Source organism: Thunnus albacares, chromosome 20 (assembly GCF_914725855.1).
Source record: "Thunnus albacares chromosome 20, fThuAlb1.1, whole genome shotgun sequence".
NCBI lineage: Eukaryota > Metazoa > Chordata > Actinopteri > Scombriformes > Scombridae > Thunnus > Thunnus albacares.
Genome location: NC_058125.1, coordinates 11371859 through 11385711, shown reverse-complemented (window position 1 = coordinate 11385711; position 13853 = coordinate 11371859). Strand labels below are relative to the sequence as shown.

Sequence of the window (13853 nt, the reverse complement as noted above, 5' to 3'; positions counted from 1 at the left end):
CACTGTATAAATGGCATTTACATAGCAGCTAAAGGCAGACATCTGCCATAAGGCTTATGTTAGATCATGAGTGTGAAGCTTTTATCCAGTGTAATGTGTAGTGTGCCTTTTAAACGTTTTGATGTTAATGCTTTGACCTTCATGCATTCTGTTGGTTTTATCATGCACAGTCAAATGATGCTGCACTGCCAGAATGTGTGCATTCTTTGTCCTGCAAAGCTTTATGTTATAGTATTGTAGCTTGAGCTGCTGGAAATATAAAAAAGGAGCCACCCTGTATAACTTTTTAATTGTTGTGTTTTTGTTCATATCTTCTTCAGATCCCTCCCCGAGGAGAAGATAAAAGCCCAAGTGACGCTGGAGCCATGTCCACAGGGCACCCTTGACTCAAGCCCCAGTCCTGAAAGCCCCAAGACTGATGGCAACAGACAGCCAGCTGGCAACAATGCTTCCGCCCCTACCTCTGAGCCGCGAAAAAGCAGAGTTCGTGAGCGCAGACGAGAGGGCCGCTCAAAGACCTTTGACTGGTCTGAGTTCAAAGTGGAACAGACAGAAAAGCCTGTGAAGGAACGGGCAGACACAGTCGACCTCAGCTCATCGTTCTCCACAACCTCCTCCTATTGCTCTCCCTCTTCTTCCCCTTCCTCATTAGCATCCTCTCCTGTGTCTACCTCCTCCCTCCAAACATCCTCTTTATCAGGTGCTCACCCACCTTCTATGACAGAAGAAGCAGAAAAGGAAAATATTAGGAGAGGTATCCCTCCACACAGCACAACCAGTGTAACCCACATGCCAAATACTGTTACTGTTACCTTGACATCCACACTAAACACTACATCACCGGTACAGCCATCAATGCCTGAATGCCAAGAGCAAGGAAAGATGGAGGTAGACCACCCTACAGCTGTACACACTGCTAGTGAAGACAAGACGGACAAGAAAACACCAGGTGTCCAGGAAGAGATTGAGCAGCGATGGCATCAGGTAGAGACAACGCCATTAAGAGAAGAGAAGCAAGTGCCCATCACCACAGCTGTAGCAAACTCTGGTAACTCTGAGAGATTGCCCGCACATGAGCTTGCTGCACTACTAGACAAAGAGGTGTGTTTCCTCAGTGTGGTCATATACATCATATTTAAGGTAGTGAAGCATCTTCTGCCATTTATACTTTTTTCTCTTTCCTTTCTCTGTTTAGTTGGGACAAAAGCAGAAGGAGCTGGACCGTCTGCAGAAGCAGAACAACCTTTTAAAAGAGCAGTTGGAAGATGCTCTCGGGAGAGAACAAAGTGCCAGAGAGGGCTATGTACTGCAGGTACCATTTACCATCCATCATGCAGGATTCGTTTTTTAAAATTGCACTCATTACATTGTTATCTTGAACGTTATAGAATTGTATTCGGATTTTGCAAGGTAGTATAAATGTACTGGTCAAACACATGCTGCACCATTTCTTTTAACTATACCCCACAGAGCAATGTAGATTGTATTTTTGTTATACAGTCTACTGCCTCTTGATTGTCAGATACTTTGTGTGGCTACTGTAAATTGTATGAAATCTACTAACAGGTGTGGGTGCTTATTCTCTGAAACTGATATGCATGGTTGTGGTGTTCTTAGCATGAGTTTTCACTAACTTTTGCTACGGAGTTTCACATCTCCTGGGAAAATAATTGATTTGAACTGATATACTTAAGGTAAGAAACTTGATCAAGAAGCCTTGCGCTGTGCTTTTTCCTCTCTGTTCATCTCTGCTTTGTTTGTGTGTCCTTTCCAAGCTTTAGTTCTGCATGCTTTTTGGTGTTTCAGAATTGCATATTTGAACTAATTGCTTTTTTACATTGGGCACTTTTAAGTTTATACAGTGAAATTATTACAGAGTCAGAATGGTTATTTTGTTGTATCACATCACATTTACTTCACATTTACTTTACTTTTTATTTTTAAATCACTACATTTATCACCCAATGAAGTTTTTTTTTGGGGGGGTGTATTCATTCAAACTTTTCAATTTCTGAGTCACCTCTGAAAAAGCACAGTGGAAGCTTGGGGAAGAAAACCTCTTACCAAAAGAGATTGAAATCAAGAAAGGAGAATCTTATTTTCCTGATAACTCCCGAGATGTGGTTCTCTGTATATGGGAGGGAAAGTAAGGTGATGTCATTAATGAAACTGTCTCATCAATCTTTTTCAAGAGTGCAACACCCCCTCCCTCCTCACCGCACAGAGTGCCATGGCAACATTTGCACAAGCTGAACCAAGATTTGCAGGGCGAATTGGAGTCCCAAAAGCGCAAGCAGGATGTCGCTCACCAACAGATTCGGACGCTAAAAAGAAGCTACACCGAAGCCCAGGATGCTGTAGACCGTCATGAGGCTGATATTCAGGCTCTGCAGGCTAAACTAGCATCTGCCATGGCTGAAATCTTAGCTAGTGAACAGGCAGTGGTCCGTATGCGCAATGAGCTCAAGCTGGAACAAGAACGTTCAAAGGAACAAGAAGATGAATATGGACGCAGCGAGGTCACCTTACGAGCCCAGCTAAAGGACAGTGAAGATAGACTCCGTGAAGTAGAGGCTAGCCTCTTGGAAAGGAACCAGGCCCTTAGGCACCTGGAGCGCCAACAGGCCCTGCAGCGAGACCACCTGAGAGAGATACAGAGGCTGCAGGAAAGGCTGCAAGAGGTGACTGCTAGACTACGTGCTACGGAAGAAGGTCAAGCACTGAAGGAAGAGCGTCTGAGGAAGGAGCAGCATAGCATGCAAGAGAGTCATGAGAGGGAAAGACAAAATCTGTGCAAAAGATTAGCTGATGCTGAAACTGCACGAAAAGAGATGGAGGACAGACTGTTGGAGGCTGAACAGCAGGTGGAAGCCCTTTTAAGAGGGAGGCAGGCCTCAGGAGGAAAAGAATACAGGGAGGAAATACTGAAGTTGCAAGAGGAGCTGGCCCAGAAGACTGACATGGTTGAGTCACTGAGGGAGAGTGTGCGTAGGCTAGAAGAAGAGAAAAGTCACCTCACTTGCCGCTGTCAGGAGCTTCTCAACCAGATTTCAGAGGCAGACCGCGAGGTGAACAAGCTCCGCAATCGTCTGGAGACAGAAGAGGCTGATTACTTCACCCTGGAACACTCATATGAGAGGGCTACCCAAGAGTTTCAGAAAATGAGCCAGTTCCTTAGAGAGAAAGAGGAGGAGATCCGGCAGACTAAGGAGATGTATGAGAGGCTGGTGGAACGCAAGGAAGAGGACTTGAAAGAGGCACTTGTTAAAATGACTGCACTTGGTAACAGCTTGGAGGAAACAGAACAGAAGTTGCAAGCTAAAGAGGAACTTCTTTGTCAAATGAGTCAAAGTCTCTTAGATAAGGTTGAGCCCTGTACTGCTGAAAAGGATCTGCAAGCCAAGCTTGTGGTAGCAGAGGACCGCATTGCAGAGCTAGAGCAACACCTCAATGCCCTGCAGCTGGGCTATGCTGATCTACGCATGGAAAGGCAGCAAATCCCTGGACAGAGTAAGAAGGGAAGGGTTAAAACATCAGCCTCCTTATCAGCAAACACACTTGCCTTTGACAATACATCTAAGACAGACAACTCCCTAGATGATAAGGAGTCTCAAGCTAAGAGACCAAGGATACGTTTTTCCAGTATTCAGTGCCAAAAATACAACAACTTAGAGGACCTGGATGCTAGCCATGTCAGCAGTACCTTTGAAGACACAAGACAAAAAGTTAACCAGGACATAAATGAAGACATCCATCTAACTGATCAAAATATCTCTTCTGATATCGCATTCCCATATACTAGTGACTCAGAGAAGTTTATCTCCATTATACATGCCCTAGAAACCAAACTGCTAGCCACTGAGGAAAAGCTAAGAAACCTCACACAGAATCTAGAAGAGCAACGATCCAACCAAGCTGAAGACATGTCCAAGATTGATCTAAAGATGACAGAAAAGGAGCCCTACTCAGAGAAAGAGTTCAGTTGTGAAAGTGGGGTTCAGATTAGTGCTGCCAATAAGCATTATGCCAAGGCCCTGGTGTGCGTGGAAAATAGTCGAGAGAAAGTCAGGCTTATTCTCGGTGGCTGTCATGATACCACCGATTCACAGCTTCACTCGTTATCAGAGATAGAAAATGAGTTGTTCAATGCATCACTGTACATCCGTCAAGGACAAAAGACCTTGGAAGAGCAATCACCAGTGGTCCCTCAAAATCAAAACCCAGAGATGCTAGATAAAGAGGCAATGTTTCTCTATGCCAAAACTTTGTCTTTTGAGGCAGTAGTTTTGAACAAAATGGCTTTGTTAATACAGACCTCCAAGTCTGACCTCCTACAAGCTCTCGCTGAGATATGGGGAGACATAGAGAACATTAAAAGAAGCGAAAAAGACTGCTTGTCTATAGTTTATGCTGATGTCTTGACCAGGAAGTTGATGTTAGAGAGTGCATTTTGGAAAGACCTGGAGAAAGCTGAGACGCAGTGTGAACACTCAGATGTTGCTAAATCAAAAGAGGGCAGTGTTCCAGCGGATGCAGATGTTGACTCCACAGTTATCTTTAACACCTTCATTAAAGCAGAACTAGCTTACTCTGTTCAAAACCTTAAACTTTGCTATGAAGAGAAATTCAGGCTACTAAAAAGGGAGTTGGCTGAAGCCCGTAACAACGTATATCAAAGGGAAATGGCTTTGAAAGCGATTATTGAAGCTTCCAAAAGGCCAGATTTGAAAAATGTAATAAAAGAAGTCAAAAATAACTTTGGCTTTGGTAAACAAAAGTTAGCTGATATTCATCCCCCTGAACTTGCTCCTTACATGGAGCAGATTGAATTGCAAGAGGCTAGAGACCTTGCTGAGGAAATCATTGACAGACAATTGGCGGAAGAAATACCCTCTTTTGGCGTTGACTCCATTGAGTCACTTCAAAATGCACATGACAATCTGGCTACTGAGCTTCAAAGACAGGCAGCAATCCTGCATAAGTATGCTCAAGAGATAGAAAGTGGTGGAAACCATCCTGAATTGGCTAAAATGATCCATGCTCTTTTAGGACACCAAACTTCACATACCTTCACAAGCACTTCTCTTTGTATGCATGAAGCCCTCATGCAGGCTCAAGTAGCTTATGTGGCATGCAGGTTACGCGCCATACATGAACAAGACTTGGGCTGGTGTAAACAGGCAGGTCAGAACATGGATGCCCTTGTCCAGCAGCATGCCCACAGTGTTAGTGCAATCCAAGAGAAATACGAAGCATCCTTACAGGAGGAGCGCCAGAACTTCACACAAACAGTTGCCACTCTCCACAATGAGAACCAAACACTAAAGAGTGAGATCAGCAAACGTGTGAACCAGCTCTCCCAGCAGCAGGAGCAGCTGACCCTCCTGGAGGAGCATTTCCAGAAGGAGAAGGAAGAGCTGAGGCAGAGGCACAAGCAAGAGCTAAGCCAGGCAGAGCAAGGGCGTGCCTCGACAGAGCTGGCCCTCATGGAGACCACAGCTGATAGCCAACGAAAGCTAGAGGTCCTGCTAGTGGACATGGACACCATGGAGGAGCAGCACAAGAGTCATGTTAGAAAACTGGAGGACCAGTTTGAACAGAGGATCTGTGAGCTTCAGCATATCCACCAAGAGGAGATTGAAAAGTTGCATTCCCAGTATATGGAAAACATTCGATGTATCCAAGAGCACCAACAGGACAAAAAAGGCCTTGAGGTTTCCCACTCACCTCCCTTTGATGAGGCCACAACACCGATGGAAGAGGAGGAGCAGGGAAAGAGGGAGGATGCACAGACCATGTCAGAGGTAGACTCCATGGTGGTTCTGAAGGACAGGATCCAGGAGTTGGAGACACAGATGAACACCATGAGGGACGAACTGGAGAACAAGCACCTAGAAGGAGATGTGGCCAGCCTGAGAGAGAAATACCAGAGAGACTTTGAAAGTCTTAAGGTTTTTGCTCTTTAATTTTGTCTTAGTGAAAATCTATGAGAGAGTAGTAAATAAATAGTGAAATAGCTGAATAAGTAGTTGATTTTTGTCCAATCTACTAATATTCACAGAAAATTTGGAACTGGGAAATGGTGTGATTTGAAATGATTTAACACATTTAAACCAACAACCTGGATAATCAGTGTGCTTGCAAATTGTGAATGTAAATGTAGCTTTGAAGGATGTCCCGATTTTTTTTTTTCTTTTCTTTTTTTCCCATAAACAAGTCTCTTTTTAAAAAGTATTTTATATGTGCTGATACCAAGCCTAACATTTATTGTTAGCCATGCTAGCGATGTAGCTCTACGGACGGCAACAGACACGACTTTGGTCCAGACTCAATATCTCAGCAATATTGGATGGATTTCTAATTTTGATATTATATGTGATTATTATATGATTTTCATGGTTCCCAGATAATGAAGCTTACTGACTTTTTTGATCCTGACATTTCATATAGTACCACCAGCAGGTCAAATTGATCAATTATTATGTGAACTACAGTATATCCACATCTTCTAGATGGATTGGCTCAAAAGTGGTGTAAACATTCATAGCTTCCAGACTGTGGATCCTAATTACTAATGTTGATTTCCTGTAGCACCACCGTAAAGTTCACGTGTGGTTTTGAGTGAAATATCTCAACAACTATTGGATGAACTTCTGTGTCAGTTGGTACAGTCATTCATGTTCCCCACAGGATGAATTGTAATAACTTTGGTGACGAGGTAGATGGCTTTTTATCTAGCGCCATCGTCAGGTCAAAAATTCAATTTGTCCAATACTTAAGTCTCAGACCAAATGCCTGGTACACATTCTACAGTACTGAATGTTAGCATTGTTATTCTGAGCATTTAGCTCAAAGTGCCACTGTGCCTAAGTACAGCCCCACAGAGTGTGGTTGTAGACCCCTAGTCCTGTAATTACATATTTATTTTTTTATTTATTACTGCATAATATAGCTGCACAGTGCACACTTAATCCACAGTAATCCTAGATTAAAAATTATCAAAGTAATTTAAATATGTTTAATATCTGATAAGCTCTACATTAACAACATCTGGCCTGTTTTACAGTTGGACTGATTTGTATGATATTTTAAATAATGTTATGTGTATTATCCATGAAATGATGAGCCAGTGTGGATTTGTTGTGGCAGTCACACATTTGTAGTCAATTGCAGTTTTCAACCAACAGCAGGAGAAACATTGTGCGCCTGATTGTTGCTGAAATCCAAAAAATGTTTTGGAGTTTAGCTTTTATTATGTCGCCTGCTGACACAGACTGACAGATCATTAATTCAAACTGCTGCTTGCTGTGTGCTCTGTTGTTTACTTACGCGTAACACTGTGGGTTAGCAGATGTTTCAGTGTTTAAACTGAGCTCAATACAGTATTTATGACTGATTGGGTATCCAGAGCAAACACAAGCTTGAAAAGGAATCAGGATTTATATAGTCAATACAGAGCCATGAAAAAATGCTGATCCTGTTGATCAGTTCGGGACATCCTAGAAGTTTTTTACATAACGAAGCAAAGCAATCCGTAGCAGGTTGTAATCATTTAAGTACATCCAAAAAGTATAAAATTATAACTGTACTCAACTAAAACGTGTCACTTTTTCTCCAACATTGCCTTTTTATTCGGGCATCAGTAGATATACCATTTCCTACATTCAGTAACAGAATGAAGCACACTTTATTACTGACAATAGTGCTGCCTTGCTGGTATAGAATTTCACTGCTTTGACTCGCTCTTTTACTAACATAGCTGGGCTTCAGATCATTAAAAGCTTGCATGGCTTCTCTCAGTGATCTTGCATGACACCATTTAGTGTAGTCTGATATTAGTAGATATTGTACTGAATTTAGAGTCACAAAATAGAAATCCTGGCAATGAGTACAGAATATTTTGTGACGACTCAGTGTTGACCCTTTCTTTCTCTAGGCCACGTGTGAACGTGGCTTTGCAGCAATGGAAGAAACACACCAGAAGTTGATTGAAGACCTCCAGAGGCAGCATCAGAGGGAGATTTCCAAACTTATGGAAGAGCGAGAGAGACTACTGGCTGAGGAGACTGCCGCCACAATTGCTGGTAAAGAAACTGTTTGTATTACCACCCCCGAATTTCTCTAGTTTAAACTAGACCAGCATAATTAAATATGTGTGATCTATCTTTGATCCAGCTATTGAAGCGATGAAGAACGCACACAAAGAGGAACTGGAGAAGACCCAGCGCTCCCAGCTGAGTGGACTGAACTCTGACATTGATGAACTTCGATTACAATACGAGTATGTTTTTTTTTTTTTTAACAAAACCAAGACTGTTTAACTTGACACTTTACATGTTCATTTGACTTTTCCTTGATCTGGAAAAAAAATGTAAAAGATCTTAGCATGCAGAGGTAAAGCTTTAAAGTCGAACCTAAAACACTACATAGGTTTAAACTATGAGCCCTGATTGAAATGTTTGTTAAATATTAATATGTATGGCTTAGATGAATGCCCAAACAGTCGTCTATACAGTTTGTTAACTCTGTGTTGCAAATGTAAAAAAGAACCACCAAAAAGCTTGTTCATGGCTCATAAGCTGGAGAAACTTATTAAATAACTTTTGGGAAAGTCTCCATCACATGATTCAACGGTCCAATCTCATCTAGGGATTAAAACCTTTAATGCATTTGATAGATGAGAATTCAAGTTGATCTAATGATGATCCAACTGTCTAGGGAGGAGCTTCAGTCCATCCAGAGGGAACTGGAGGTGTTGTCAGAGCAGTACTCACAGAAATGTCTGGAGAACGCTCACCTGGCCCAGGCTCTGGAGGCCGAGAGGCAGGCCCTCAGGCAGTGTCAGAGAGAGAACCAGGAGCTGAACGCTCACAACCAGGTCAGAATCCACATACATGCACGCGTACATGCAAACACATTTCTGTCCACAGGTACATAAATAACTTCATTCTTCCCAACAGGAATTAAATAATCGGCTGACTACAGAGATCACTCGGATGCGCTCTTGTTTCAGCGGTGAAACAGCATTGTCACCACTTACCCACGGCAAAGATGTGTATGAACTGGAGGTATGTGTAAACAGAAGCACATGTGCACACACACACTAACGATTTGCTGTTAAATCTTATGAGTGTTTCTCTCCATCTTGTAGGTGCTGCTTCGAATTAAGGAGTCAGAGATCCAGTACCTTAAGCAGGAAATCCACTCTTTGAAAGACGAACTGCAGTCTGCTTTAAGGGTAAGCAAAGTCAATATTAATGTACTGCAAATAATTCTTAGAAGGCATGTATTTCTTCGTTTCCCTTATCTAAATTACAAAAACTGTATCAATTATTTCTCATTACAACAGGACAAGAAATATGCTACAGACAAATATAAAGACATCTATACAGAGCTCAGCATTGTGAAAGCAAAGGCTGACTGCGACATCAGCAAACTGAAAGAGAAGCTGCTTATCGCCACAGAAGCGTTGGGCGAGAGGACTGTCGATGGAACAGTTACATCTGGATACGGTAAACAGAGAAAGTTGATGTTGATTATTATGTAAACCCTACTTGAATTTAATTAACCAAATGTTATTTAAATTTCAGTAATGCGACCATTCAAGATAAAGTGTCTTGTGTGTTATGTAGCTGCATTTGAATATTTCAACAGTGGGGAAGTGTCATGCAAATACAGTATACTGTTTACTGGGTTACAAAAGTTATAACAATGGTCACTTGTGTGTTGTGTTGCAACTATGTTTCAGTATAATCAGTGTAGCTTTTAGTTGGGATATGTATCTGTTTTGAAGTGATCTTGTGATGCTAGTATGCCACTTAAGGTTCATGATAATGATGACATACTTTCGTTGTGTGTTTTTAGACATAATGAAATCAAAAAGTAATCCAGATTTCTTGAAAAAAGAACAATCCAAGCAATCAAGAGGAGTAAGGTCAAAGGTGAGTGTCGAATTCATTGTTTTTTTCTTTCCATAATTGCAGGAATTTAGTCTCACATTCAAAAATAAACATGGAATTTCAGTTTGCTGTGTGATGTGACGTTTCCAGCTTTTGTCGCGCTGACTTTATCATTGTTGCAACTCATCCACCATGTAGAAATGTGTCGAGTCGGTTGGTCAGTAAGTTTTATTGAAAGTCTCTTGTCCTGTAAGTTTGTCAACTGTCTGTTTTGTCCATCAGTCTATCACTGAACAGGTCTCATGGGATAGCTGACACTCCCATTGTGGGGTGATCCCCCCTCCCCAATCCCCGCCCCAAGATGTGCTGTAGGTATAGCATGATGTAGAGCAAAGCATGCTCGTTCTTGCATGATGTCCCCTCCCCCTCTCCCCACAACCTTTCCTTTTGTCCCAACCTGCACCACCAAGAGCTGATTTTAGTGTCCACCCCTCGGTTAAATATTACAGGAGTGAGCATTAACAGTTCTTAGAGGAGATGGTTTGCAAATTTATAGTTTTAGAATTACAACGTCTTGCAAAAATCCTACTCGTTACAAACTTCGCCCAAGCTATAAGCTGGAAAATGTTGGCAACACCTAATGAAACAATGTTTTCTCAATATAGACCTAGTTGAGCAGTGGGCCCATTCATATTTACTGTCACACAGGCTTTGCTCCAGATTTAGGGTCTTTCCCAATACCCACAATCATGGTGTTTGAGAGCAGTCAAGTACCTACTTTGTGTGTCAAAGACATGTAATATATAAATGTGTTTTGAATGGTTTCATTCTAATAAAAATCTATAGGAGAGGAATTGCCAGAATATTGATAAAAGAACTTATAATATGATATTTATGTTGACAATATAAAATATTATTTGTATCAGTCTCAACAAAGAGTTTTGATATTTAATAACCATCTATGGAGGTTTTTCCATAATTTCATAGTGTTTTGATGTGGATATTCACGTTGCAACATGTCATACATCACTCTATTCTGTCATTTCTATTTATTCATGCTTGCTGATTAATTTCAGCTCTAAAACCAGCTTATAATCAATTACTACCAACAACCGAATTGTTGTGGTGCAGTAGACCATGCTGAATTGTGGGATAAACTTAACTCTAAGTACTGCTTCAAAGCAGTATTAGGAGAAGTGTGGATCAATTGTATTGAGTGTTGGCACTCTTCAGATGTAGGAAATCCCTTGCAGCTTGTGAAACGCACACTTCAGTGCTCAAAACCACAAGTGTTGTGTGGAGGAAAAAAATATATTAGAAGTGTACTGTTGGAGAAATTACTATGTTGTTGTATTAATATTTTGATGATTGTTAATCCAGTGTAGAAGTGTGTTCAACTGATCAGTTTTGTCTTTCAAGAACATGATGGATTCTGTCTATTGACCTTTTATATGTTGTAATCCCATGTGGTAATCGTTCTGTTTTTAAGGAAGATGTCTTGCCAGGATGCCTCGTACCATGTCTGTGCAGGCAAATTAATGTCTAGTCTGTTGGGAAAGAAGAAATAGAAAAGGTTATCTGACGTTCATGATACATGATGACCCTGATTCTAAAGAAGTGATGGTCAGATAAGGGGAACTAAATGCAAGAACTGGAAGTTGTATAAGACAGACATGACACCAAATATTGAGTTGGTATTGATTATCTTACAGGAAGCAGACAGAAGTGTGACTGCACATGAGGTGTTTGTGTTGACAGTTGTGTTGGGTGGAGGCTGAAAGTATAAAGTGTCTTTGTGAGCTGTTCATGGGAGCCTGTATGCATACACTTTAGTGATTTATTAAAGGCAGTTGGACTACAGGAAAAATACTGTGTCTCTGGTATTTAATTACCTTTGTTACCTAACTAGACAGGCAGACATTTCAGCTGCAACAACAGTTGGTATTGGGACAGACCCTGACCACGAGCTGACAGGCACAACATATCTTGTGTGCAGTAGGAGTTTAGTGTTGAGTGTTGTGTCAGTTGATGATATTAAAGAGCTCAGATGATGATATTAAAGAATGAAAGCTGTCTTTTCTTATGCAACACATCTCATCTGTTCCTACATCGTTTTGTTCTGTTAATGTAAAAACCTATTACTGTTAATTGTTGTCCTTTGTCTGTTGTTGTCTGTTTGTGAGTCTTCACATTTTTTAATTGTTGTTCGTTATTGTTCACACTAAGCAGTTACTCTGGTGTGGTTAAGTTGCATGATATTCCAGCCTAACCACGTTTTCCTGTATGTCTTATATTTTGACCTGAATTGAAGTACTGAATGTTGTCAAGTGAAGAAAAAAGTCTGGGATGGACTATACTGAGAGTTTTTGTGGTGCGTTTGTGTGTGTTTTTTGTCGTTTTTAATGCCCCTCTCTACACGCACATATCCCTTATCTTCTGTTTTCTTTCCTTTAACAGAGCCTGAAAGAGGGACTAACTGTGCAGGAGCGCATGAAGCTTTTTGAGGCGAAAGATTCCAAAAAGATTTAAATCTCAAGAATCCGAAGTTCTCTTTCCTGGCCTTGGTTTTTTTTGGTCAGATTGCCACGGCTGTGTCAGCAGCAGCTGATGACTCTCATAGGAAATGGGGAAAAAAAGGTATCAAGGTCAATTCTAAACCTGGACCTGCTGCTTCCATGCCTCTGATAAGTTGTCATGTTTTTATTTCATATTCTTTTTAATTCATGGAAAAAAAAAGTTTTACTGAATGAATCATGTCTAGGTTTCTTTTAAAAAAACATTAGGTATATAATCTGTCCAAGCTGGAGATGTGTCAAATAAGCTGTGAGAGGGATACATGACAGCATTTTTTTTTTTATTGATCCTCCAAAACGCCAAAACAGACAGCAATACACAGTATGAATAATATATATTTCCCAATATGAATTAAGTATCTGCTGTATTTTATTATTGTTACAATTTCTATATCTAATAGTTTTTAATGTGTTTAATGTTGCACCTGTTCTGTTGTACATAACTACTGGATATATGTAAGAGTATGGTTTGCTATTGATTGTTGGGGCATCTGCTGTATTATAACTATGGTTTGATTGATAGTGGAAAACAATGTGATGCTTAACTTGCTTATGTATGAGAGTTTTATAAAGTGGAGTGTCTGTGTGTGAAGGGGGGAAAGGGGGGTGGGATTGCACTTATCACTTGACTACTTGAGGAAGCTTTTTTTTTTTTTCTTGTCTCAAATTGGTGTAGTGACTTCAAGTCGATTATTGCAGTGCAACCAAACATCATGACTTCTGTCAAATTTAGTGAACAGCCGTGACTTGTTAGTGATACTGGATTTTTTTTTTTTTTAAAGTTTATTAAAACCTGAATTTGTGTTTGCTCAGTTTTGACTTGATGTGTGAGAGTATCATCTCATAAAAACTATTTAGGACTTTGCATGACTGTACAGTATAATTTGAATTGCAGAATGATCATGTTGCCTCATTTTCCTACTTTATGCTTTAGTGTGGAACTCTTAACACTAATAAGCTTTGCTTTGCAAGTCCTACTGTTTAGGTGTTGAGATTGAATTGTTTTACTGTAAGCGGCAGTCTTGAAGCACTTGGCCCAATCCCTCGACCTCTCACTGAAATCTAGTCGTGCCTCAACTGAGTGAAGAATATAAACATCCATGAAACCTGTGCAGCTATGGAAACACACTGTATAGTATTCAAACCACGCCTTGTATATACGTATGCCACACGGAAAACTTCTGTGTTTTGTTTTAAACTTGTACCTTGCTCACTAGCTCTATATGGAATATATATGAATATTTTTTATTTTCATTTGAATGTATAACGTCAAATAAATGAAGTGTTTGGAAATGTTGGAGCAGTATCCCCTTTTTTCCCCTCAAACATCCCTGTGTTGGCTAACTGTGGTGTCCTGAAATAAAGGAAATCCTTGCAAGAT

The 13853-nt window shown here is 40.7% G+C and overlaps 1 protein-coding gene across 5 annotated transcripts in view; it reads left to right on the top strand.

The window, feature by feature from the left end:
* The window catches only part of si:ch73-103b11.2 (centromere-associated protein E), a 49930-nt gene extending 36165 nt beyond the window's left edge, over positions 1 to 13765 (top strand). For 4 of the 5 annotated variants that reach the window (XM_044336774.1, XM_044336775.1, XM_044336772.1 and 1 more), the window contains 11 exons: positions 321 to 1101; positions 1196 to 1312; positions 2193 to 5951; positions 7937 to 8084; positions 8176 to 8281; positions 8719 to 8878; positions 8961 to 9068; positions 9152 to 9238; positions 9350 to 9512; positions 9865 to 9941; positions 12357 to 13765. In XM_044336774.1, coding sequence (XP_044192709.1) covers positions 321 to 1101; positions 1196 to 1312; positions 2193 to 5951; positions 7937 to 8084; positions 8176 to 8281; positions 8719 to 8878; positions 8961 to 9068; positions 9152 to 9238; positions 9350 to 9512; positions 9865 to 9941; positions 12357 to 12428 — 5578 coding nt within the window. In that variant the 3' untranslated portion in view covers positions 12429 to 13765. Of the gene's footprint in view, positions 1 to 320; positions 1102 to 1195; positions 1313 to 2192; positions 5952 to 7936; positions 8085 to 8175; positions 8282 to 8718; positions 8879 to 8960; positions 9069 to 9151; positions 9239 to 9349; positions 9513 to 9864; positions 9942 to 10181; positions 10268 to 12356 lie in introns of all 5 variants that reach the window. The other variant, XR_006399279.1, reaches the window with a different exon arrangement.
* Positions 13766 to 13853: the final 88 nt, after the last annotated feature.